Raw genomic sequence first — 25,765 nt, 5'->3', positions numbered from 1 at the left:
TCAGTCTAAGAGATGAAACGTTCTGCTTTAAAAGCAGGGTGACAACGAATTAGCTGCAGAGACATTTTGGCGTAATGAAGACTGCAAGGCAAAACAAACACAAGCTACTGATTTATATAAGGTGGTTTCAAAGGTTCCTGGTGTGTTTACACCTCTGAGGCTTAAGCACAGAAGGCGGGTGGCAGTCTTTAATCTGAAATGGAGACAGAGCCATGAGATGCCTGTATAAGAGGGCTGTGGGATTCTGCTGGAGCAAGAATGGGCTCTGAGACATCAGGTCTCTTCACGTGGCCACATTGTCCCAAGGGACCAAGCAAGCGGATCAATGGAGAGCATTTTGTGTCACTACAGCAGTGTCTCTCTTGACACCTCAAAGTGCCTGGCAAATATTAACTGCTCCCAAGTGACGACTCTCTTGACAGATGAGCATTGCTCTCAGCAGAGGGGACAGCATGGGGAGGGAGCACAAGCAGCTCCTGCAACACATCAGTGACACTTTAATTAAAGCCAGGTATTTCAGTCTACATTTGCTAGGGGTTTTATGATTGTTATTAGTACCAGAGTTTTTTTCTGGGTTTGAAGAAACCGAGTTCCAGTTGGTGCCTGACACTGAAGAGCAAATGTATGCCAGGGGGAATTAGCAAACAACCAGCCTTTCTCGGCTCCTGTCAAGACACTTCCAACCAGCCCTGCCAGGAGAGTTATTAGGCAAAAGCACCTGTTCCAGGAGAGCCTAGTCCTGTCTCTGAGCATGGTGCCCCTGGGTCTTCAGCCAGCAGGTCCCTGTTCAGGGAACAGCCTTGACAAAGCAGTCAAGGGCCCTCTGTCAGAAATTTGGAAGGACCTCTGGAAGCCCGGATATTCTAACAACGTTACAGCTGTATTAGCAGCTTCCAAAATTGGGGTGACAAAGGAGCAAGCAGCTCAGGGGCTGGACTTAGCCCACGAGGTGTTTCTTCCCTGGTCTCTATGAACGCTGGCCAGATCCCAGGCAGAGCAGAGCTGCAGGCAGCATTGTGATGGGGAAGGTAAGTGCCCAAACTGCATCAGATGAGAGTTAGTAGCTCACGAGACCTTCTGCACCAGCACCCACCGCTCTGACCCAACAGCTCTGCAACGTCGGTGAGGTGGGAAGCCCATGTTCTCCCACTAAAGGCAGAGAAACATCCCTCATTTCTTTGATGAGATGGGCCATAAAAGTAGCACTATAATTGTTGCTACCTACTGTTAAAACCACCCTTCAGGAAAGAAAACCAAAGGGTAAGAGCTTTTTACATATTTCCTCCAAATCTCTTACTCAAAGCCTTACAGATGATTCAGCTGCAACACGGATGCTAGAGGTGCTTCCATCTTTTCTAAGCCTGCTTGTCAAAACACACACTCTACACAAGCACACAGCAGCGCTACAACAAGAAGCATCGAAATATTAGACAACTGTTGGTAGAGGTCACAAAAGCAGAATTCTAACTCCTTTGCCAAATGTGTGTTCATTTTTTTATTGTGCCCATGATGACTCCACAACCTCCTGGGATATCCCTCTGATCTCCCAGAAAGCCACGCAGGATTAAACAGCCTGGGAAATGGCTCCGGCTGTGTTTTCAGAAGTCTTTAGCTGCCAACGGTCTTGAAAAGGCGATCAGCACTGCCTTGGGGTGAGGGGACAGGGGAGCGCCCTGAAATCAGGCTTTTCAGTACGGACCCAGGAGAGCAGCACTGAGTTTTAAAAACTTTTGGTGGCATAAAGGAAGAGGAACCAGCAAACAACTGAAGAACACACCGGCACTCAACACTTGCGCTCCCCATCACAGACAGCGAGCAGGTAGTTCCATGAGGTGCCCTGTGACACAGCCTGCCATGCCCAGTGTGCCTCAGACATGCCTCCTCTGATGCCAAGAGTAACTCAGACCGAGGACGCTGCCTTGGTGCTCACTGCATGCTCGGACACTGCTGGGAAGCAGGAATGTTTTGGAATGCAGCAAAGAAAAGAGCAAGTACAGAAAGACAGCGAGTTTTGGAGGAGAAATTTCCCCAACCCAGTTCCTTCTGCATCTTCCAAAATCGCTCTCCTCTGACAATCCTGTACATCAGAGCACTGCTGCACAACTTCAAAACCACCTATGGCATTTTTTTCAGAAGAAAAAAGGTGATAACATGAAGATGTCCACTTCCCCAAACAGAGCAGGAGCAACACAAGGTCCCACATGCCAGCAGCACAATACACACCTGCTCAGTGGTCAGGGCCAGAACCAAACCTCTCAGCATGGCTTTTAATAGAGTTTGCCATTATCCAAACAACAATGGTATCAAACACATCCTTCCAGCACAGAGACAACCTTCCTGCCTCGAAGGTGCAGTGCTGCAGCGAGGGTCTGCAAACACTGGGTGCAACAACGTAACTGGCCTGCGAGTGCAAGCTCTGCTTGTGTTTTAATATGGGTCTCAGAGGCTGACAGCTCTACACACTCCGCTCTCTACTCGCTCACTTACGGAGTGTTGCAATCAGCTCAGAGCCATGGCCGAGGGCACCCACTAAGTAACCAGCCACTTATGTTAGGGGGGTGATTTGCAGATCTTTGTTTGTGTTCATGAACATGGTAGCTCCAGAGAGCCTCTTCCTTTCCTCTCACCCCTGCAGCTCACCGTGCTTTACAAAACACAACGGATGGAAAACAACAGGCATCAACGTCAAAGCACGGGCTGTGGAAGACGTGCTTCAATATCAGCCCGTTGTGACACAGAACTAAACCCTTCAATTCTCCACAGCAGCTCAGCTATACAAACCCTGGAGCAGAGGGAGCCAGAGGTGGGAAAGGTCACCCCTGCATCCCCTGCTCCCAGCCACCAGGTCCCGGCTCTGTCCCTCAGGCTCAGTCAAGCTGTTGTGATTCTTTCTGACCTGATTTAATGATTTGCATATGCCCTGAAGCCAAAATGATTGACAGCCCTTGTACTGTTATCCTCATTCGTGTAATTGCAGCAGCTATTCTTGTACATTGAAATGTCTAATCTTAGCAAGCCACAGAGCTGCTCAGTAACATGGACCAACCGGGAATTTCCATGCAATTACTCACCACGACTACTGGCACTTACTTTGGCTGGTAAAAGTCCTTCTTGTCTGCTGACCCCAGGCTCTGCAAGACACAAAAGACAGATGTATTTCTTTAACCCTTTAAGCCAAGCAAGTATCATTGACAAAAAGATGTGTGGTGAGCAGGAAAAAGCATGATGCTTTTTGCTACCCAGAGGGTATGTGTGGGCTGGCTGGACAGGGCAGGCAGCTCGGACCTCCAGCTACCAAGCACACAGTAGACAGAGCCCACAGCAGCTAAGGATGTAAAAATAAAGAGTCAAAGCAGAAGTGTGGGGATGCATTAAGTCTGAACCCAACATACTCAGGCACATCTGTCTCTCCCATCACCTGCAGAAGCATGGTACCTTGTGTCAGGAGGGGACACATGTCCTCTTGAGCCCACCCAGCTGGAAAGAGGACAAAGTGCAGGGTTGGCAGAGGGACTGAGCCATCACCTCCTGCAGAGACCCTCTGGCAGGACAGGGGACTGAGCCCAAGGCCAGGACCACAAAATTCTTCTGCCAAGAAGAACGACATCAGACCCCAAACACGTGCAAGCCTGGGTAGCAGAGACAGCCTGATGCATGCTCAAGTTCCCATGCGCTGCCAATCCACCAACAGCATGGTCTAGTGAAAGTTTGAAAGCATCACAATCCAGGCTGCCGGAGCACCAGGATCCCCTGGGAAAACCCAGCCAGGCTAAGCCTCCCCCCAGGGAGCCTGGGGGACTGTGGGCATGCCGCAGACCCCACTTTGGGTGCAAAGCGGGGCACATGTATGACACACACAGAGTGCATGCATGCCCTGCCATGCCTTGCCCCGCTGTCCAACGGGGCCATATACACCCACATATGCCCAAATCTCTCCCCCAATGTGCCTTGTCCTGGAGGCAGCGCGGTGGAGGCTGGCCCCCTGCCCTGCTGCGAGCTCCCAGTTCGTGACATGCGCTTGCCCAGCACAGAAAAAGCCCCCGCCACTAAGGGATGTGGAGGGGCACGCTGTGCCTGACATAGCAGGATGCTCGCAGTGGGCAGTGCCGGGACAGACAGACAGACAGACCCACCAAACCTGGGTGTCAGCAAAGCTGTTGCACCACCAGAGCCCTCTCCTCCTCCTCCTCCTGCTTTCGGGGATGGTCTTCACCTTCGCGCCTTGCCAACATGGGGGGCGGTGGGCATGCCCAGCCACCCACCTTGTCCCCGTCCCCCAGCAAGCGTGTGCCAGTGTGCGTGCACGCTCGCGGGAAGCATGCTCAGGCTCAGGCTCTGGGGCTGCTGTTGTAGTTTTGCTCCGTGGTTGCCAGGCAATGGCAAGCAGGAACACCAAAGCAGCAGGAGCAGCAGGGCCGAATGCTAATCAGGGGCACAGGAACTCTCCGGGTGCTCCTACCCTGGGACTGAAAAGCAAGCAGGGAGTGCCCTGGCTTTAAGCAGGCAGGGATCCACTGTCACCAAAAGATCCCTCCAAAAGGGACCTGTGGCCAAGCCAGCGAGATGAGGCTGTGGTTCACTGGTGACTGACCCTCTCCCTGGAACAGGTGTGTTGCTCGGGCACCAGCATGGGGAGGCTGCAAGCAAACCCGTAGTGCGGGATTACCTGGGTCTGGATGCATGCCACCCTCTTGCAGATCTTATGGGCACACATCTGAGCTCCATTGTGGGATAGAGCTGGGAGCACACGAGGAGCAGCCCTCTGAGATCAGAAGATCTCCTTTGCCCATGTGCCAACCTCCATGTCAGTGTGCAAAATCTCTGAGCTATCCCCACTGGCCAGAGACAGCAGCACCCTTTGGCTCTCCCACCTGCTCCCCCTCCTCTGACACGACAGCAGCAAGAAGCTACAGCAAGGCCCCACAGGGCTGGTGGCCAGTCACCAGAATGGGGTGCTCCACCACTGGCACAGGCTGCCCAGACAGGTGGTGGAGTCTCCAGCCTTGGAGACATTCAAAATCCGACTAGATGGTCCCGGGTGTCCAGGACAACCTGGCATAGGTGGCCCTGCCCTGAGCAGGGCATTGGACTGGGTGATCACCAGGAGATCCCCAGATCTCCTTAACCATTCTGTGCATTCCTGAAGCAGCAGAGAAACAAGTACAGCAATAACTGCACAGAGCAAATGCCCTGAGTGATGGGACCTGTCCTTTAAGTCCACAGCACATCTGGGAACACCTTCTCTCCCTCAGGCACAGCATTCCTGTAAGGTATTTCCTTAGTTCTTTAAACTCGACACCTAAAACAGAGTGCTATGGATTGCCTGCAATAAGGCTCATGAGCCAGGACAAATTCAGTTCCTTCTGCTACCTGTGCTAGCAGCGATCACAGAGAACTGTCGACATTTAAGAAGAAACCACTTGCAAACAGCTTTCTTAACGTTATTGAAACAACTCATGGAAAACCTGCATCCCACACAGTCAGACCCTCCACCCAGCCGCAGCCAAAGTCTGCGGGGAAAAGCTCCCATCAACCACACAGCCAGCTCCAAAGTAACTGGCCTTTCTGATAACTGATAACAGCAGGAAACAACACTGGCACTCTTCTACCCTTCTGAAATGCTGCGAGGACTATCACTGTCACCAATATTCCCAGCACACAAGATGACAAAATCTGCAGCAGCCCCTTCACACAGCCACAGGTGTCACAAACATTAACCTCCCCTCGACTCTTGCTAGGATGGAGGTGCAGATTTCTGAAATGAATCCCTAACAAGGAAAAGCCACGTGGAAAACCTGGGGAAAAAGAAAAGACCACCTTGCAAGTTCAGGTCTTGCAGAAGGGAGGTGGAAGAAGCTCTAGCAAAGCCGTGCGCCCTGTGCCGGTGCCATGCCATGGCTGCAGGCAAGCAGCACCACGGGCACGGCAGCCTGCTGCTCCTCCGCACGCTCCACAGCTCACAAACCACTGGCAGGATGAGCTACATGAGCACGCTAAGAGAAGGGCTTACCTTGAGCTTATCAAGCAATTATTTTTTAAGAGTCGTGGAAAAGTGAGAAGTTTTTATCTGGAATAAAACAATGAGACACTAACTTTGCAAAGAGGAAAAAAAAATACACCAAACAAAACAAGGAGTGATCGCAGCAATGATTAGCCAAAATAGCTGATTTTGAAGCTTATTAGGAAAATAGCAAATTAGGAGGAAAAGCAGAATTCCAGCAATATGTCCAAGGAATCTGGCCTGCAGCAAGACCAGGAGTTGTGGATCAGCTCCTGGCTCTATCACCACCCCAAGGTTTGGCCTTGAGCCATTTCTTCCCTCTTCATGCCTCAGTTTCCCCATATTGCCTGCACAGCCCTTTGCCTCCTTACTCTCTTCCCAGAAGAGAAAGGGACCATGGCCAGCAGTCAGATGAATTTATGCAGGTCCATCCCACCGCGTTCCATTTCTTTCTCCCGAACGTGCACAACACCAAGCTGGCCGTGGATCCAGAGGGCTCTGGGAGCGCAGCAGGGAAGCACTTGGCTACAGAAATCACCAGCTGGGCAGGATAGCTTGCTGGGGACTGGCGGAGGTAGTGCCTGGGCAGAAGAAGGTGGTCAGGGCCAGCAGCAAGACTCAAGGCAAGGACATGTTTTCAACTGCCTCTAAGCGAAATCCTCATGAAGAAGTGGAAGGAAGAATAAGCACAGGCACACATGGTGTCACAACAGGAGCCACGGACAGGGACCATCCATCAAGGAGATTAATAAACCAGGTAGAGGATAAACCAAGGACACTGAAAACTGCAAGTAAAGCAGCACAGAGCCATCAGCAGGTGGAAGGAGACAAGAAAGCAGTGATGCCCTAAGTGACCACAGGGCACCTTGGGGCTGGCCTGACTGCACAGTGGTTCACTATGAATTGTAGCTGTAGTAAAAATAAAATGCCCAAGGCATTTTGCCAAGGGCAGAGACACCACAACATCCCCGCCAGGAGCACTGAGAGAGCTCAGAGCAGCACCTGGAAAGGTCCTCCCAAGCAAGGGAGCCTTCACCGATAGCGTGAAGATATTAATAAGAAAGCACTTACAGAATCGGCGATGGGAGGCTGTGGGCAAGACCAAGTGTGCGCGCGCTACATGAAGGGGCAGCAGCCAAAGCATCTTCCCCGGGGCAGCAGTGTAGGCTGTGACAGTACCACCAGCCACCACCCTAGTCCCACTGCACTGGGTACCACAGTCTCAGCCAGCATCCACAGGAGGGGAAGATCATGGAAAAGCAGTCAAGGGAAGGATGGGACGTAAGGAAGCGGAGTGGGGTAAAGGGAACACACAGCCTGGATCTTAGGAAAATGTCCTGGGACTGAGCTTGAACAGAGTTTGAATCAACTCCAGTGGGAGGGATACAGCAGCATTTCTAAGGGCTTTTGCAAAGCCAGCTAGATAAACCAACACAGAGAGGACAGTTCCTGGCCTTACAGTGAGCTGGGACTGGTTTTGTTTCTTCTGCCTGTGCCTGGGGACTGAAAGAAGCAGAGAGCTCCCAAAAACGATCAAAAGCTGACCTGGCTTCTGGGAGGAGAGATCAATTCCTCCTGAACCAATATGGGATATGGAGGCTTTTATCTATGCAAGCATACAATAAAAAATCAAATGCCTGCCTGCATGCATGCACTGTTGTTGGCTGATCTACAGGCTTCCAGGAGAGTTGTCTGCTGGTGGCTCCTGTGCATCAAGGCATAGCTGGGGACTCCAGAGAGGCACAGCTTCAGTGTGACAGCTCAGCTCCCAGAAGTCCAGGAGCCCCACAGGCTCCTAGAGACCTCCTGCTGCTGCTCAGGATGCTGGGGAGTCCCTGGCCTTCCCGAAAGGGAGGGAGGGAGGGAAGCATCCCCCCAGTTCAGAGCCCCCTGCAAGCCCCAAGCCCCACTGCAGCATGAGTCACCCTCCAGCGGGACCCGCTGCGCTGCTTCTCACTTGCTCATTTCATTGATGACTCAGGGTTTAGGAAGCACATTTTAAAACCCTTAATGAAATAATGGAGAGAGTAATTTTTATCAGCGTGTATTTTTAAAACAAGTACTTCAAACGATGCTTACGCCCATCTCCTCCCTTCCCTCCTGAGACAGGCAAGTGACTGTGGCAGCATGGGGGCAATATGGAAGGGCAGGAGCAGCCCCCACCACCCCGGTACCTGGCGCTGGGCAAGGCAGCTGCCAAAAAGCTTCCAGCATACACCCTCCATCGCTCTGGCATTCACACTCTTGCTGCCAGCGGGGCCAGGAGAGGAAGGTGGGACACCAGGATGTTGTCCCAGGTGATGTCCTCAGAGCCTGGTGCTGCCCCCAGAGCCTCGCTCCCCCCACCCCCCCAGTGCATGTCTCCCAAGACTCTGCCCTTTGGGATGCAGCCAGGCACTGTCATTAAACTCTTTCCTCTGCAGAGAGAAAAACCACCCAAGCAGAGGCAGCAGCAGCAGAAGGGGACACTGACACCAAGCCCACAGCTCATGGGTGCCAGCACCCAGCCTGCCAAGGAGCGGGGTTTGACTGCCAATATGACTAAGAAAGTGTTGTCTCAAGGTCATTACCACTGCTACCCTCTGCACCTCCCCATACAGGAATACCTGAGCCAGGCTTGCACTGCCCTCGTTTTGATGACAGGACCTCTCCGTGCGATGCTCAGAGCCCCTCTGCTCTTGCAGAAAAGTGCAAGATCAACATTGAAAGTGCAGTGTCACAGGAACACCTTGGAAATGCTATGAGGGAAAAGGAAGGCAATGTGACACCACCTTTCTTGGTGCTTTTACACAAAACCAAGATGAACTGAGAGGCCGGAGTGAATTAGTTATCCATAAAGACCCATGCCCAGGTTCTCAAAAAGCACCTTTGCAGGGGTGTAAAAATGCAGCCTCCCTGACTAGTAGAACAACACCCAGCTGCAGCTAGGCCATTGCTAAGGCTTGTCCAGTGGCATCAGAATCAGTGGGAAGACCTCTCGTCTTCCCAGTGGTGTTTCCAGCACTGTCCTTCCCGACCCTTCTCAACAGGGCACGGTGATCACATGGACATGCATGCAACGACCCAGCTCAGTTCAGCACTGCGAAACATGCTTCTTTACCTACTACATTTTGTACAAAATGTAAGGAATGTTTGGGCTTGTCTCTTTATTTAAAACATGACCTATGATTTTCACAGACTTTGCAAACCTGTGAGAATCTGGGCCAGCATGAGTGCCTGAAATTATTCCCTTAATTTCACGTTTCAGGCACTAAGTAAATGATTTTGCAAGAATCATATATTTAACAAGCCCAAGTTACACAACATACATAAGCTACCAGGCAGACTTCCCTAGGACAGCTCATCTCCAGAGCTGGCCTCGCTGGTCCCTGCTAAGAATTAGCACAACATGCTGCAGGCAGAAGAGATGACGCTGATTTAAGGACTGCTCTGAATTCCGAAATTCAGCCAGGCTGAGGAGATAACAGACATGGGGTTGGAAACAAGGATGCTCATGGAGGGGCTAAGGCAGAAGTATTGTATTATTTATTTATTCATGCCAGCAGACATCAATCCTGTTGTACTTTTTCCTCTCCTAAATGTTGCCAAGCATAATCTCAGCTCATCTTTTTCTGGGCTGCGTCCCTGGGAGAATGAAGTTCTTAGCAAGGCTGAAGAAGCCTCATGCAATTATTTAGAAACTACAAATACTACACCAAAATAATCCCCAAAGACAAGCGGCTGCTCGCAGGTGGCAGCTTTCTAAGTCATTCCAATAAAATCTGGCTCAGTAACTCCCAGTGTAATCAATGCCCACACAAACAAAAGAGAGAAAAACCGAGGGATGAGTTATTTTTCCATGCTAGAAGAGGATTCTGCAAAACAAACTTGTGAGCCATCGCCGACAGCAGTCTATGCCATAAACCTGCCATCCATGCCTGGACACCTGCTGGCACCTCAGCGCCTGCCCCATCGGCCGCAGCATCCCCCAGCTGGGTTCCCAAGCTGGGCTGGGCAGATTCCAGGGGGATTTGGGCAGCGGCTGCAGGCACTCGGCCCCCAGGACAGAACAGGGTTGGGGGACCAAGGCTGCACAGCCTGTCCCCTGCCATCCCGGCTTCTCACCCTGGATCTTGGCGGTTTGTGCTCTCAGGCGCAGCCATTCGTCAGGCTCCGCGTATCTGCAACATGCTGCATTTATGAGTAATCGGGAGTTGATGCCTGACTGTTGGAAGGGGAATAAAATTCAGAGCCTGGGATGCGGGAGGGTTGTTTGGGAGGAGGAGGAAGGAGATGTCATGCCCCCTGCTCCAGCCAGCAGCATCCCTCCAAGCAAGGGCTGGCCCACCCAGAGCATCCCAGCGCTCAGCACGCCACACACCATACACTCCCACCTCCCTCCAGCCCCCTGCCTCTGGCATGGGCTTGGCCCAGACACTGAAGGGCTGTGGGAGTGCAGCCTCCTCCCCTGCAGACACTAGTGCCCCTCCATGGGTGCCAGCACCCATCCTGCTTGCCATCACCACCTGTCCCCAGTACCCTCAAAACAGCCCTGCCCCAGCACTGCCAGGGCCCTGGGCTAACACAGCCCTGAGTGTCCCTGAAACATGAATTTCAAGCCAGATGAACCCTCAAATCCTAAACCTGAATTTCAGGCTGGATTAACCAGATTGCTCAGCCCCAGATCACGATTATAACTCCTGCCTTCAGTGTGGTGGTGCTGCAAACCAGCTCACACCCGGGAGGGAGCTCTGCACCCCAGAGGTCAGCCTTGCTGGAGAGTAGGTCCCCGGTGAACTATGGGGGTGATTAAGGAATGGAGAACAGGGGTGGTCAAGGAAGGGTAGGTTACACAGCAGAACGAAATCTGGTGGCTGGGGAAGAATCAGGCCAGGGCAGCAGCACTGCCTGCGCAGATGGAGACATGGAAGGGGCTGCCTTGAGGGAAGAAAGGAGGAGGACACATGCCCCAGGGAATCAGAAAAGGGCCTCGGTCTGTCGGAGGATGGCATTTCGGCAAAGGCAAAGCACCACTGGACCATGGAGGGATGCATGAGCCGCCAGCGTTTCTGCAAGTGCCAGCCCCAGCCTCTCCTGTCGTGATCCTGCCTCCTCCTGCTTCCATTACAAAGGCTCCGAGGAGGGGGCGGACGATTCCCCGCAGACCCGACCCAGCCAGGGGAGGATGCCAATGGCTCTAACACGTTCATTCTTCAGCGGCTAGCTCATCCCAGCCCAGCTCTGGAGCGAGAGCCTATCACACTCGCCTGCAAACAGCGCTGACCCTGTGCACGCACATGGGGCATTGATGCGCATCCAGGATGGGCTTTGAGTCCAATGGAAGGTGGAAAACATGCTGAAAACTAGAGAAAAGTGCTTTTGGACCATTTAGGGAGGTAGGAGGAGGGAAACATGGCTATGCACAGGAGGTACACTGAGGCGATGCAGGGAACAGAAATTAAGCCCTGCAGCCACCCCCCAGTAGAGCAGCTCAGCCCACACCTGGGAGCTGGAGGAGCTCACGGTGACCCCCAGGCAGCGCTCCCCACCACAGACACCACAGACCTACCCAGGAGGAGGCCCCATGTTCACTGGCTCCCCTGGCCAGCGCATCCTGACACCACACTCCCCCCCAGGTCCTCTTACCAGAGGCTCAATGCTCTTCTCTAGTTGCTCATCCACCCTCATGTCTAGGACCCAGGAGGGGAGACGTTAGTGTTTTCCTAGGGGCTGAAATGCAAACATAAACCTGGTTCTTTGGAAAATGGACTTTATCTTCACTCAAACTGTGACCCCCAGGAAAGTGATGAGATGGCTTCTCCTGGATGGCAGCCTCATTACCAGCCCCTTGCTCCAGAGCACATCTCAGCAGCTCACCCTGGCCCTGTCGAACTCCCCAACATCATCAGATTCTGCTTCCTCCTCCTCCTCAGAGCACACCCTCGCAGGTGCACTGCACAGAGGAGCAGAGATCTACACAAATATGCGTATTGGACCACAGAGGATGGGCACCAAGCCCCAGTGCCACAAGCCACACTGGCACAGCCACAGAGCCCAACGACCCCCCTCCTCCCTCAGTCTCCTTCCACTCAGCAATTAATCACACACAAGTGAGCTGGATGCAGCACAAACCCTCACAACCGACTTTGGGCTTCTCATCAGCCGGGGCAACGAGGACAGGCTTCGTCCCTGAGCCTGCCATCCTACCGGGAGGAAAAGTAAGCCTGCTAATGAGCATCTGCCAACACCCCCAATAAACAAGTCCATTTGCACTCCATATTTCACTCCCCTGCCACCATACCTTCCCTCGCATTCCCACCCCGCTCAGCATCTCCCCCAGCCTCCTCCCGCCCCTGCTTTCCCCAGCCAAGCTTCTTCCCAGGCCACACTCCCCACGCCAACGGGGGCTGCTCACCCGCAGACCCCTCGCAGCTCACACCACGCTAAGGCAGACCCAAACTTCAAAGCATTTCTTTTCCGAGAGCTCATCCAGGAAACTTTGTTTTCTCAACTTCTATTGTACTGCTACATGCCTATAAAAATTAATTTATGCACATATACACATGCATGCACGCACAGCCTCCCTATTAAAAAGTTCCCCTTTCTGGAAGGACCTCCCTGAGCCATGCTGAGGGCTGGCACAGCCCGAGCCGTGCACTTGCTGCTCATCCGAGCTTCGCTGGATGAAAGAAATTGTCAAATTGCTGGCAAAAACACCGGAGCTTGTAAACTCTGCCAGCTCAACAACAACATCCAGGGTGACAGGCACGCACAGGCGTGGGCACCTTCTCTCTGTGTTTTCATTAATCAAATCCTTAATTAGGTAGGTAAGGGCGCAGGAGCTGCAAGGGAGGAGCAGCAGACACCCAGGCTGTATATCCGTCGATGGCTGGTACCAACAGTGTGCTGCACACGTTCTGTTTTCTACCTATTTTTTCTTCTCTTTTCTTGATTACAGCCTGCAAACTATTACTGCAACTTTAAGCACGTCGGGAAAGAGCTGTGCTCGGGCTTAAGTGTTTGCAGAATCAGGGCCGAGATGCGTAGCTGAATATGCTGCTATTTATAGCGTTAAGCCCTGAGCACGGCACGCGCAGGGGGTGCAGCGCGGCCGAGTTCGTGTTGCTGTTAGAGCCTGGGATTTTTTATTTTGCCTCATTTGCAGGGGGGTGTCTTAACATTGCATTCATGCACTTCCTGGTATTTTCAAACATTTTGCATCTTTTTTTTTTTAATCTTTGGGCATACCAGCTCATGCATGTTTATACTGGTTTATAGGTGAAGCTATGTATTTCATCACTGGGAAAAAAAAAAAAAAAAAAGGCAAGAGAAAAGGCTGGAAGCCGAGTAGTCAGCTCTCAGCTCCAAGGGCCTGCAGTTAATTACACCCTGTCCTCCAGCATGTACTTTACATGCTGCATCACAAGCCCCGCAGCCTGGCTGGGTGTCAGGCAGCCTGACAGCAGGTCTGCCCGCCAACTCGGCTAATTATAGTGCGGGGAGCAAATGAGCGGGCGCCCGCCCCGTCGCATGCTCCATTCAATCAGCTGCAGCCTCCCGGGATGTGGAAGACCCAGGGTGGCAGCTTGGGCTGGGAAAGGCCATTCCCCTGCGGCATCCAGGGGGCCCAGTGGGCTCTGCAAGGATGGGGGTCTACAGGAGAGTACTTCAGGTGGTGTCCAAGGGCCCTGACCCCCCAGGAGCACCTTGGCAGGGAGAAGGCTCGCCACCCACCACCCCACCCTTCGCCCTGCCCCACCGGAGCGGGCTGAGCATGGCTGGTCCCATCCAAAGCCTGGCTGCTGTCCGATCAGCCAACCCACCTCTCCTCGCACAGACCTCTGCATCTCCCGTGTTTCCTCCCTCTGCCTTCATCTGCCCCAGGGACTGGGTCTGGGGGCACCCCTCCACTCTGTCTGAAAAATTCAAATGCTTGGGCGCATCCCCCTCTCCTCCGGCAGCCTCATCCCCTCAGCAGGGACAAGCCACCAGATGCAAGTGGACCACAGCATGGTTGTCTCCACAGTGGGGTCCCTCACCCCAACTGCCTGAGGTTTGCTGTCCCACAGGGAAGCCTGGGCACCACAGACCCCTACCCAGGCAGCAATACTTCTGGTCCGACCAGCAGGACCAGGCCACCCCAGCACAGCAACCTTGGGAAGAGCCCTCTGCCATCAAATCAGCCCTTTGGTAACACACCTAGAAGAGGGAGAGGATCCCGCCGGAGCAGGGATCTGGCCAACCCACCGATGAGCTATTAGTAACCACTGCGCACGCAAGACCTGCAGGAACATGAACCGGGGTGTCAGCAGGGGACCGAATAAAACCCAGCCCTTACATGGGACATCAGCCAGCCAGAGCTCGAAACGCCGTCGGAGAGCAGGTCTCTCATTCTTTTGGCCCAGAAAGTGGCTCCCCGAGGTTATACAACGTCTGAGTCAAACTATGTAAATACAAATCCCCACTCCTGGGAACCTGGCTGCCGGCAGCCGGCTCTGTCCCCGTCAACAACCGCGTGACACAAACGCAACCGTGATATGCTCTTAACTGCATTTAACCCTGGAAGAAAAGCGAAGCTGCTTGGAGAACAACACAGTCACCCCAAAATAATGCTGGCCTCTTCATTATCCTCCCCTTGCTCCTTGATGGCCAGCAGTGAGCCCATTGCACTGGGAAACCCGCTCCTGCACCGCTCATCCCCACGGAGCTGATGGGTCTGGGCAAGCTAGGGACCACAGGAGGCTACAACATGCCCTTTGGGCACTGCCTCGGTTTTGTCCTGTGCCAACTGGAGCAAAAACATGGTTTGGTCAGGAAAGGGAGCAGATGTGACTCTGAGGGAGCACCTGAGTGCGGGGGTGATATTTATACAGACACTTCACAGAGCAAAACCGTAAGCACGACTTTGGCGCCTGGGGCAACACTTGAGAGTCTGTGCTGGGCACCCCTTCCCTACTGTCACTGACTCCAGGTAACTCCTCTAGGCCTAAAAATTCACATTTAGTCTCAAACCAAAAGTGGTTCTTTCAAAAACAGGGCTTGAAGTGTATCAGCCATGCCATTTTGGAGTTGCAAGGCTCTCCAAAATTAATGTGCCGCAGGCTTTTGGGAGAAGATGCTAATGTCTGCGCTTCTCCAGTCCTCGCCACAGTGCAGCCCTTATCCCTCTGCAGACCCCAGGGACACCAGCCCCATTCTTCAGCCTCATCCTCCTCACCTGCACCCCTGCTGAGGCTGGCAGCTCTGTCAGACAGTCCCTGTTACCCAGTACTGCCCTGGGGCACAAAAATGGGTTCAGGAGAGGTGGGAGAGGGAAAGTGGAGCGCAAAGTGCCCTGGGAGAGCCCAGGTGCCCTGAGAGACCAGCAGAAGAACAGCCCTGGGGCACTGAAGCCCACACTGAAAATGCTCAGCACAGGCAGGGGTTTTAGGCTGGATTTGCATCCCGCGGCACTGCCAGGGAAAGCTGCAAAACAAGCATCTTTGGAAGGCAATGCCAACCCCTGTGGCAGAGCAGGGCAGAAAGACTGGGGCTGCTTACTTGGATTGGTTTGTAAGCAATGTGTATATCCCCCCCCCAAAAAAATGTTTAAACAGAGGAAAACGTACAAAAACATTATCTATGTACATTACAGGTGAGGTTTTAAGTAGAAAAAGGCCCTTGAGCTTTGCATGCTTCTCCAGGCATGTCCTTTCCTTGCCAACCCAAGGCTGAGAGAAGAAGGCACCAGCTCACTCCCAGACACCCACTTCTCATCCAGGCAGGACAGTAAAACGGAGAAGGGAGACGAGGACACCCCTCCACCCCACAAAAGCAAGCAGCATCCCCCATAAAGCCAAACCCAGGCAGCAACAAGGTTCAGGTCAGCACACAGGGAGGGAGGGAGACTTTGCCATGTCCCCGAGCCCACCTGCCTGGGTGGAAAGGGACCGGGACAACTGGGACGGCCAGACTTTCTCTCGCTGCCCACGCCTGCCGAGGGACTGCATCAGTGTGCTAAGTATTTACACAGGCTCCAGTCGGCCAACCACCACTAAATATTTAGGCATCAAACTCCATAAAGGAAGCACAAGACACAGTACAGAATAAATCGAGTACATTAGAAAAAGCCCGGAGGGGAAAAATAGATTTTTTGGAATGTGTTCTCAATCTCATTAATTGGGAAGACAGCCCTGGAGGGGAAAAAAAACCCCGATTATATTCCTCCCCAAACCATTATCCACTCTTCAGAGTGTATCATATGAAAACAGTTATATAAAAGAATAAATTATATTTGGAATGGCAAGAACCCCAGAATAAAGCTAGAAACTCTGATGTTCCCATATAAAGATAGGAGACAGTTATCTGTTCCAAATTTTCAAGTTTTCTGCTGCGCCAATTCAAATTCACTACATACCAGCATGGCCATATAAAGGGGACTCCACCCATGTAATCTTGGAACGAGCAGTAATCCCCCAAACTATCAATTTAATGTATGGGGATACAAAATGAGACAAGAATGTACTCACAGAATGCGCAATCCATTAACAACATGGCAAAAGGCACCAGAACGTGCACACAGGAATATCTATTTAAAGTGACATTTGCATTGAAAGACCAGATCTGACATTAAGATTTCTGCACGCAGACATCGTAGATTCTGCAAATTAAAAGGCTGTTTCTAGATCCAATGTGAATGTTATTTTTTTGTTTTATTTTCTACTATTTGTTCAGTGTCACGTTTCTTGGCCAGCACTAGAAAAACAGCTCTTCGTCAGGGTTTTTTAAATTAACTTTGCTTCTGACCAGCTTTCCAGCCCATCTTGCAGGGGTGCAAGGGCTGGAGCCAGGCAGGGTTCTCAGCCTGAAGCACGTGGAGATGCCCCGATCCCAGCCCAGGAGGGGATGTGGGCACTGGCGTGCAGCACCCAGCCATGCTGGTACTAGCCCCTCCCTGCACAGGCAACCCCAAGCTCTCCCTGTACCCTTCGTTACATCCGAGGTAGATAAAATCCTCCCTTTTCACAGAGTTCTGCAGATGCAAACCATCATCAGAAACCTGGCTGCTGTTAGCCTGTTACAGCCCGTCACTGCCCCCAGAGCGCCGGGGCTGGCGCAGGATCAGGCACTGCGGTGAGGCGCAGGCGATGCGGCACGCGGGGAAGGAGGATGCAATCCCACAGTCTGATCGCCCGCTCCCAAGCCCCCAGCGACCACGCTGTTATGTTTGAAACCACACAACAAGCTGGTTCCTCACCTAAACTAAACAAATGATATATCAAGTTCAGCAGGGATCTTTCCAAGTCCCCTTTCCAGGTCAGAAATAACGGGCAGGCAGAGACCCGGGGAGCACCCCAGCACCTTCACGTGCCTCCTGCCAGTCCTGTAGACCCCCTGCCAACAGCATGAGGCAAGGAGACGGAAACGAGGGCTAGAGCTCAGCTTTTATCAGATCAACCTGCAATTTTTAAACCAGCTGAGTTTTGGCGTGCAGAGTCCCCTTGTCACCAGTCTGAAGCAGAAGCCTGAAGAAGAAATTGCTTATTTTCTCCAGCTCTACCAGTCTAATAAAAATAATTTAAATAAATAAATAAATATAAACCTCCCAGAAACCAGCTCTGCCCACACGCTGAGATGGCAATGTGTACCAGCAGCACATCCCCCAGGCCCGTCAGCACCGCATGCATCGCCAGCGCTGCAGCAGGCGAGCAGCACCGCAAGCGAGCACCCTGAATCGCAGCCAGCAGCCAGCAGAGACCTGTCCAAGCCATCGGGATGGATACAGATAAACCAGGTCAGCTAAGTGTTTCCATCCAAGCCAGACAGTGACTAAGAGACGGCATTAATTTGTTATTCAGCCAAAGTTAAACTTTTCAGACCCAGAAGAGCCAAATTTTTGTTCCAAGTGAAAAAATACTGCAGGGTGCATTCCTTCACCCTGTCCCAGGAATACCCAGGGATTCACGATTTCAGGATGGAGCTGACAGCTCTTTCATATATCACAAAGAATAACAAACTAACCTTTCTGTTTTTCTTTTCACTCCTCAAATGCTATTTACTGGTTACAACAAGACGCACGTCATGTTCACGCAGTGCTCCGGGGAGGTGGAGGGCTGTACAAGCTCCACATGCTGCTGTTGCAGCAGATCAAATGAACACAGAAAACAAAACTGTGTTTTATTGGTATTACTGCTGTCAGCACAGAGAATAAAAAAGCGCACGCGAGGGAGCATCATCCACCTTCCACCCCTTTCTGGATTTAACATAAAGGCACATGTGAGCTTTACCCAGGGCTGTGAGACTGAGAAGCACAAATGGATGAACTCTTCGGCACTTGGAAGCCCTTCCAACTTCCTTTGAAATGTGACGAACTGCTCAAACGCCCGTGACTCTTGCACTGCCTGGTTTGGACAGTCCCCCTGTACAGCGGGGCGAGGCAGCACCCCCATACCCCAATGCAGGGACCAGCACACCCAACCGATGGGACAGCAGCCTGACGCCTTGCCACAGAGTCCACACAGAGGGTGGGGGTTATCACCAGCAGCTATCACAGAAACAGCCTTTTTATTTATTTTCGCCTTTCTGGGCCTTCAGAAAACAGTGTTTTCAAGGGCCATACTCAGAGCCAGGCAGGACTCTGTACAACACCACCTAAGGTGTCGCAAAATCCCAAGATGGTGGCAGCCGTGCACAGCAAGTGCAGGGGGAGAGAGCCCCAGCCCCTTCTGCAGAGCCCAGGCCCCCGCAGGCTCCCCTGGGTGCCCCACACCACTGTCACACACCTGCTGCCTGAAGGCAGAGGAGATTTTCCCCCGACAACCTAAATGTTGCACAGCAGAGCTCTAAATAAATGTACTGCTACAGAGACTGCATCCAGCTTCATCTGAAACATCAGGGGAAACCAAGAGCAAAACATATATCTATGACATGATGTGGCCTCGCTAAATCCTTGCAAAGAACACAGACGACATAATAGCCACATCTGATTTTATATAATGCTTTCTCGCAGTCAGTCAGACCCAGGGCTCTGCAGAGCCTCTCAGCTCCAGCATCCTTATTTGCAAATCTTCAAAACAAGCTACACTGAGGTGCTGTGCTGCAGAGCAAGAAATCAAACTCCCCTTCACTGCCCAGCACAAGACCCAGTACAACTCGCTGTTGCCTGGCCCCTTTTGAAACCCACCCGGTCCCCTCTCCTACATCACTCGGGACCTGTGGTCCAGTTTTAATGCATAATCAAACAAGCTTAAGAAATCCCTTTGGGGTGAAGGGGTGATGTAAGCGCCCTGCGAGACCCCAGCCCCATTAAGGACCTCCGTAGCAGCATGCTGCCCCTTGAGTGACAGTGTGGTGATGGTCCTCATGCCCCCATGGATGTAAAGACCAGGGAGAAAGGTGATGTGCTGCCTGCATTCAGTCTCCGGTAAAACTCCTGCCAACGTCAGCTGAGCTGAGCTGGTGCTTGAGAGAGCAGCCAAGCCTGGCATCTACGCACAAGGTGACAAGCACACAAAAAAGCAACTCTTACGTTCACGTAGGGCATCCTCCTGTGGCAAGTGATGCATATTGGAAGGACTGTGCTGAAACACAGTGGCTGCTCGGGCGGTGGGTGACACATGCTGCGTGCAAAATGCACATCTCTAAAAGCTGCTGGAGCTTTTAGGGCTGGGCAGGTCTCCACCGCTCCTCCTTCCCCCACCCACGGCCCTTCCTTGTGGCACCTACTCCCTGGTCCACACCCTGCAGCTCCTGCCTATGCCCTCACACTCACCCCATCCCACCAGCTCCTGCCCATCTCTGGGTCAGTGGGCATGGGGAAGCTTCAAAACCAGGGTAACGTGTTGGGCCAAACTAACAGCCTGCCTAGCAGCCGTTGCTCGGAGCCCGGAGCCACGATGGCTTGGGCCAGCTGCTGCGATGCCTGCTGGAGTGATCCCTCCTCTGGCGTGGTCCCTCCTCCAGCACATCCTCCTGCACACGGGGGTCTGGGTACTGGTCACCTCTGTACCACACAGGGCAGCAGCCCTCCAGGCTGCTCGCTGAGCCCATCTACCCTTCTGGGCTTCATCACAGCCAGAGCCACAATGTCTTCATGAACAAAGTGAAAAAAATAGCTGCCTTGAATTAATTTAAGCTTTTTCCCAGCAAATCTCTTTGGTACCCCTCTAGTTCTGGTATTAAATCACTCACCATCTCCGCAACACTCAGAGCTGCACAAGGACCCTGCTTCTTCCTTCTCCTCCTCTGCTTCCTTCTCCTTCTCTTCCTTGTCCTCCTCCCCTCCCTCCCGGGGTGGCCAGACTCTCCCTGACAGGAGGGCAGCAGCCTGTCCCAAGATTCCTCTCCAGCAGCCTCTCCCTGCAATTACAGGCCTCCGTGGCTGTCCCAGGGTAAGCAGCAATGGCAAACCTTGAGGCAACTTCCATGGAAATGTCTCTATTCAGAGGCAGGTTTATCTGCTCCTGCTTTCTCTTTCCTGGAGAATAGCATCCTGCACAGTGAGCTGAACAGCCAGGTGGAGAGCAGCAAAATTACCTCAACCCGTCCCTTAAAAACAAGGGTATGGGTATTCCCCTGGGACCCTGCATCACCCCAGTGGCCCTGGTCCCCAGCCCCGCTGGCTCCCTGCCAGCAAGGGCAGGTCTGCACGGCTGGGCCAGCTGCCCCAAAAGCTGGATAATGTCTGGAAACAGCCCAGGGTTTGTGCAAGCCCTGCGTTTGCGAAGATAAAGTGAACCTTTAATTCGACACCCAAACACTTATGGGCAGGTTTTTCTAACCCACAGGACCATACAGGGCAGGCACACTTGTGCTGTCTGGCTGTGCCAAAACTTGGATGCCAGCGCACCAGGATGGGCAGCACAGGGAACAGCCCCGGCTGGCGGCTGCAGGAGAAGCCTCATACACCTGAGCTAGGGCTACAGCCGTACCCCAAAGAGGCACAGCCTGGGGGGGGGGGGGGGGGGGGGCGATGGCAGCATGGGACATGCTTGATGGCAGGGACACCAGTATTGTGGCTCTCATGGAGCACTTGCTCCACCTCTGATCTCTTGGGCTCGATCCCCATGAAAGCCCAGAAACCCCATCCAAAGGGCAAAGCTGGGAATTCATAGCTCCAATGGACAACAAAAACAACACTCATGATAGAAACTGCTTTTATAGAGTATGACAAGTTTAAAGCTCCCCTTCCCAGAAACCTCTCCATACTCACAAGCGATAAATGACCATTTTACCTTGTTCCTCCTGTCCCAAAAGAGAGAATGAACTCACCACCCCTTCTCTTGCCTTAACCTCACTGCCACTTGCACCAGCCCTGCCAGATGCTTGATGAAAACTCACCACAATTACCCTCTGCTTTGAAGATGGCAGCCTCTGACCCGAGGAAGGGTTTGTGCCCTGAACAGTGTCCTGTGTTTCCTACCTCCCACAGCTGGTCCCATAAAACCCCTCACAAAACATCCACCAGGTGGCCAGTGACCCCAGTCCCACCCAGCCACTGCTGCCCGCTGGGAGGAAGCAGCAACCCCACTTCAAGGATGTACCCAGGTCACTTGCTGCTGTTCTGCCCCTTTATTTTAGGGACACGAGGCAGACAGACTCCAAGCACCTTGGGGAGGATGCAGGAGCCTCTGGTCCAGCACAAGCTTACGGCAAGCAAAAAGCACCCAAATATCGCTGACCACAGCTATCCACCAAGCACCATCCACTGATGGAGAGACTCACTTCAAAAAAATTATGCACATATATCTTTGTGCAGGGTAACAAGATGAAAGCCAGAGGAAGAAGTGACTGAACTGAGATAAAAAAGCCCCTGCATCCAGACCCCATTTCACCCCAGCAATAGCCAAAACCTTAACAGGAGTTTGCATTAAAGCCTCTGATCTTTGCTGGGGCTTCATCACTGGGCATCGTGTATTCACATGTTAAGAGACAGTCACTGCTCGAAACAAATTTTAATCCAAATAACATCAAAAAGATACCTCAGGTATTGAACCTGGCAAGCCACAGGCACAGACACGGATGGAAAACGAATAGTCTGCCTCACAACGGTGTGATCACACAAACATTCTGGCCCTCATACGGCGTGCCTCAGTTTACCCACTCGTTACAGACAGGTACAGCAATACACAGCTCCTGCAGGGCAGCAGCAGGGCAAATATATATGTACACACACCATATACGTAGATAGATAGATATGTTTGTTTTGTTTAAAAGCGCAGTTTCTAGCACTGCTCCCACGGGAAGCACCTTGCTGCTTTGGCTGGGGGCTGGGATGCGCGGGCAGCAGAAGGAAGGCAAGCCGTGCCTTCAGCAGGCCCCGGGGGGTCTGCCTGCAATCAGGCAGCATTTAAGCTGTTGAGAGGGATGAAATTAAAGAAATAAATCGTATTTTGTTCATGCTTAGTAAACACTCGCTAGAGAGTCATGACTAAACCTTGCATATGCTCTTGCCCAAGCCTGGGCAGGAGGCAGCAGTGCTGGTTATCGCAGGCTGGTCCCAGGGTGGCACGGGAGCCCTGGGCTGGCACAGGGAGCTGGGTGCTGAGGCGGGGAGTGGGACAGGCGCTGTGGGGCAGGAGGGATGAAGACAGGGATGTCAGAGCACAAGGAGACTTGGGTGGGGATGTGGGGACAGAGGGCTTGACGGGGTGAAGCAAAAGATGTGCTGTGAAACAAAAGCTGGGCTGAGCTGAGCTAAGCTGGTGGAAAAGGAGCCGAGGGAGGAGAGGGAAGGTGCAGCCTGAGCTCTGCTGCTGGCACAGAGAGGGGCAACAGAAAACACTCTCTGCAGACCAGACCTTGCCCAAATGCCACTGCCTTGTGTCTGTGCGCACAGCGACGGGGGCACTGCTGCAGCTCGGGGTCACCCACACCCATGCCTGTCCCCTGCCCTCGGGAATCAGCCGGCTAGGAGCATCCTGGCACGTTGGGAGCCCTGGCAGTAGCAGAGTGGGTATGGCCAGCTGCTACAAAAATGAATTGGGAAAGCCAGGTTTGGGCGAAAGGGGCCTTTTTGAAGAGGAGGGGAGAAAAGGAAATCCAAGAAAAAAAGAAATAGGGAAGAAAAAGCTGCTGTGTAAGAGATGGGGGCGGGGGGGGGGGGGGGGGGGGAGCGGAGAAGTTGAAAAGAAATCCCTGGGGAATTGTGGAGGAGAAGAAAGAGTGTAGACACGCCAGACGAGCCAGAGTGAGAGCCAGAGAGCAGGAAGCGCCTAACTAGGATGGAGACAGAGATACTACAAAATCGCAGTGACGTCATGCCGGAGTTGCAGCGGTTTCCAAAACAACTCCAAACTCCAGTGCCCAGAGAGGGACCGAGAAGCACGAGAGAAGTGGAAACGCGATGGGGCTCCACACTCGGAGGGAGCTGGAACAGAAGCTCAACGAGTCTGCAGAGCTGAGCCTGCTGCCGGCTCCCTTTCGGTTTGCATTGGCGGGACAGGCTCTGGGGAGCCGGCAGACACAGAGACAGAGGTTATTGTAGAGCCAGGCAGCATCAGAAAGGAAATTCCTGAGGGTGTTTTCCTAATTGACACATACAATGAAGTTACAGTCCCCCAAAGCCCCTTTCTGCAAGAAGGTAAATGCTGGATGCTCCCAAGGAGCAGAGCCAAAGAGTGAGCAACAACAGAGACGGCGACCCAGAGGAAATAAATCTGCAATAAATGGAAACCACACACAGAGAGTTGTCCTGATGGCAGTGGTGTTGCTCTGCCCCAGCCTGTTCAGATTAGAGGGTTTTATGGCTGTGTTGGCTGGGACGGAGGACGCACGGGGGGGCCTGCCAAGGCAGCTGGGTAGGCTCCTGGGCTGTTCACGAAGGGTAGAGAACAAAATGAGAGGAAGAGGGAGCAAACTCCCTGAAGGTCAGGCTGTGATGCCCCTTGCCCGGGGTTTGCGATGAGAAGCTGCCTGGCATGTCTCCAGCCCACCGCAGAGGGCAGGGGCAGGCAGGGGCACGCAGGGGCACGGCAGCCCCTGTGCCCACCCTGTGCATGAGGGACCGCAACTCAACAGCCAGGGCGACTCCACACAAGGAAACCTCTTAGCTGTGTGGACAACCTGATGACCAAGCAGCTCCTTGCCTGTGGAAGGAAATCGATTCGCCCCTCGTTTCAGGTAGGGAGAGTCTGGCACAGACTTCCGCCTCCTCCCAGGGTCTGCACAGGACCCTGACATCAGGGACAAGTAGCACAACTTCTAGAAAGTCCTTGGGGAAGAGATTTCTCTGCCAGAATGGTGCCAGCCAGATGACAGAAACCCAGCTCGATGCCTTTGCTTGCATCTCACCTTGCAGTGCTGCCAAGGGTCAGGAAGATGCCAAAACCCCAGGACTGGCATCATCAATGCTCCTCAGGAGCCACAGTTTGAACACCCTGTGGCCCAAGGACCCCTTTCATGAGGCTGGCCCAGGCATGTGTGTTGAGGTCCCCACTTGTACCACCATGGTCCAGCTGAGACTGGGAGCTGGTCAATCTCAACCCTCCTCCTCAACAGCCGCCCCCACAACACCCACAACATCCCCAGCCTTCTGATGGCCCCAAAGACAGCTCGGATGCCCGGCGCAGTGGCTCCTGGTACAACACTGGTGGCATGGGGTTATTTTCAACATGCATCCTCCAAGATCAGAGCTAGCCAGGACTTCACAAACTGCTCTCCCACTGTTTCTCTTACCACTCTTATGCCTGCAAGTTTAGGGAAGCTTTGACTTTTCCTGTCTCCCCAAGCCCAGATGTGTTTTCAGCAACTCACTGGGCAACCTGCCATGGGCTGCGGGCAGCTGTGTAGCTTCTTTGCTGCATGCTTGGTCAAAGCCAAGCCAAAGTCAGCAGCCTGAGTGCTCCCCCACCTTTGCTTTCACTGCTTTACCTACTGCAAACATGGAGCCAGGCAGCTTTCGTGGGCCCGTGGCTGTCGTTAATTGGCAGAGCTGTAATTGGGGCTGTCCTGGGGCCGATCCTGCCAGGACACAAGGCTGCCTACTCTGTAACCACTGCTGCACAAGTGATGAACCTGCTTGGCCTTAGTCCTGTCCTGCTGCTCCCATAGCTTCTGCCAAGAGATGAAGTATGCAGGTAACACTGCTGACAGTGCTGGCCAAGAGCAGGATGGGTGTCAGGACATGCTTGCAGGCTGGTGGACAGGTCTGAGGTGGGGAAAGGGGCTCCCAGCCTTGTGCTACACACCAAGAGCCATGTGCAGGGCAAGCCAGCTGAATTGGCTCTCTTTGCCTCCAAACCTGTGACTGAGCAGCAGGAGAGCACGTGCTGCATACAGCTGGCTTGGCCGTGAGCCCAGCTTGCAGACTTCACCCCTGTGCTCAGGGGAATCCTTGGGAAGGCAGTGAGACTCCTGAGCTAGCGAGAGAAGGGATCGGTAGGATGCAGCTATGCAGGAGCCAGCAGGAGATGCAGTAGGTGCAGGCTGCTGCAAACTCTGGATGACTCGGAGCTGGCAGCACCCAGGGAGCAAGGTGGCCACAGCAGAAGCCCTGACCTGTCAGCCTCCCCACGGTCCCCTTCCCAGCTCCCTGTTTAAAACTCACCATGGCTGCTTTCCTGCCTGGGGGCAAGGACAGCCTGACTCACGCACTAGAAGGAATTAATAAGCGAGCAGAGAAGACGGGCTCATCCCATCCACCAGGCAGCATGAATCACTGCTTCTCCTGACTGTCTCATGCATTGTTCCAGCACTGAGTCAGTACTGCTGTGCAGGTTAACAAGGGGAGAAATTAAAAGTTATGGCCTATGAAATGCAGCTGCACTGAGAAACTAAAAAAGAAGTGCTACTGTAAGAAAGCTAATA

The 25,765-nt window shown here is 53.0% G+C and overlaps 1 protein-coding gene across 1 annotated transcript in view; it reads right to left on the bottom strand.

Moving 5' to 3' along the window:
• Positions 1–3,086: 3,086 nt before the first annotated feature.
• Positions 3,087–25,765, bottom strand: part of LOC121086568 — a 116,653-nt gene continuing 93,974 nt past the window's right edge. The window contains exon 4 of the mRNA XM_040590474.1: positions 3,087–3,131. Coding sequence (XP_040446408.1) covers positions 3,087–3,131 — 45 coding nt within the window. The remainder of the gene's footprint in view (positions 3,132–25,765) is intronic.

Source organism: Falco naumanni, chromosome 4, assembly GCF_017639655.2.
Source record: "Falco naumanni isolate bFalNau1 chromosome 4, bFalNau1.pat, whole genome shotgun sequence".
Taxonomy (NCBI): Eukaryota; Metazoa; Chordata; class Aves; order Falconiformes; family Falconidae; genus Falco; species Falco naumanni.
Note: the sequence above shows the minus strand (reverse complement) of the source record. Positions and strands in the feature narration are given on the sequence as shown.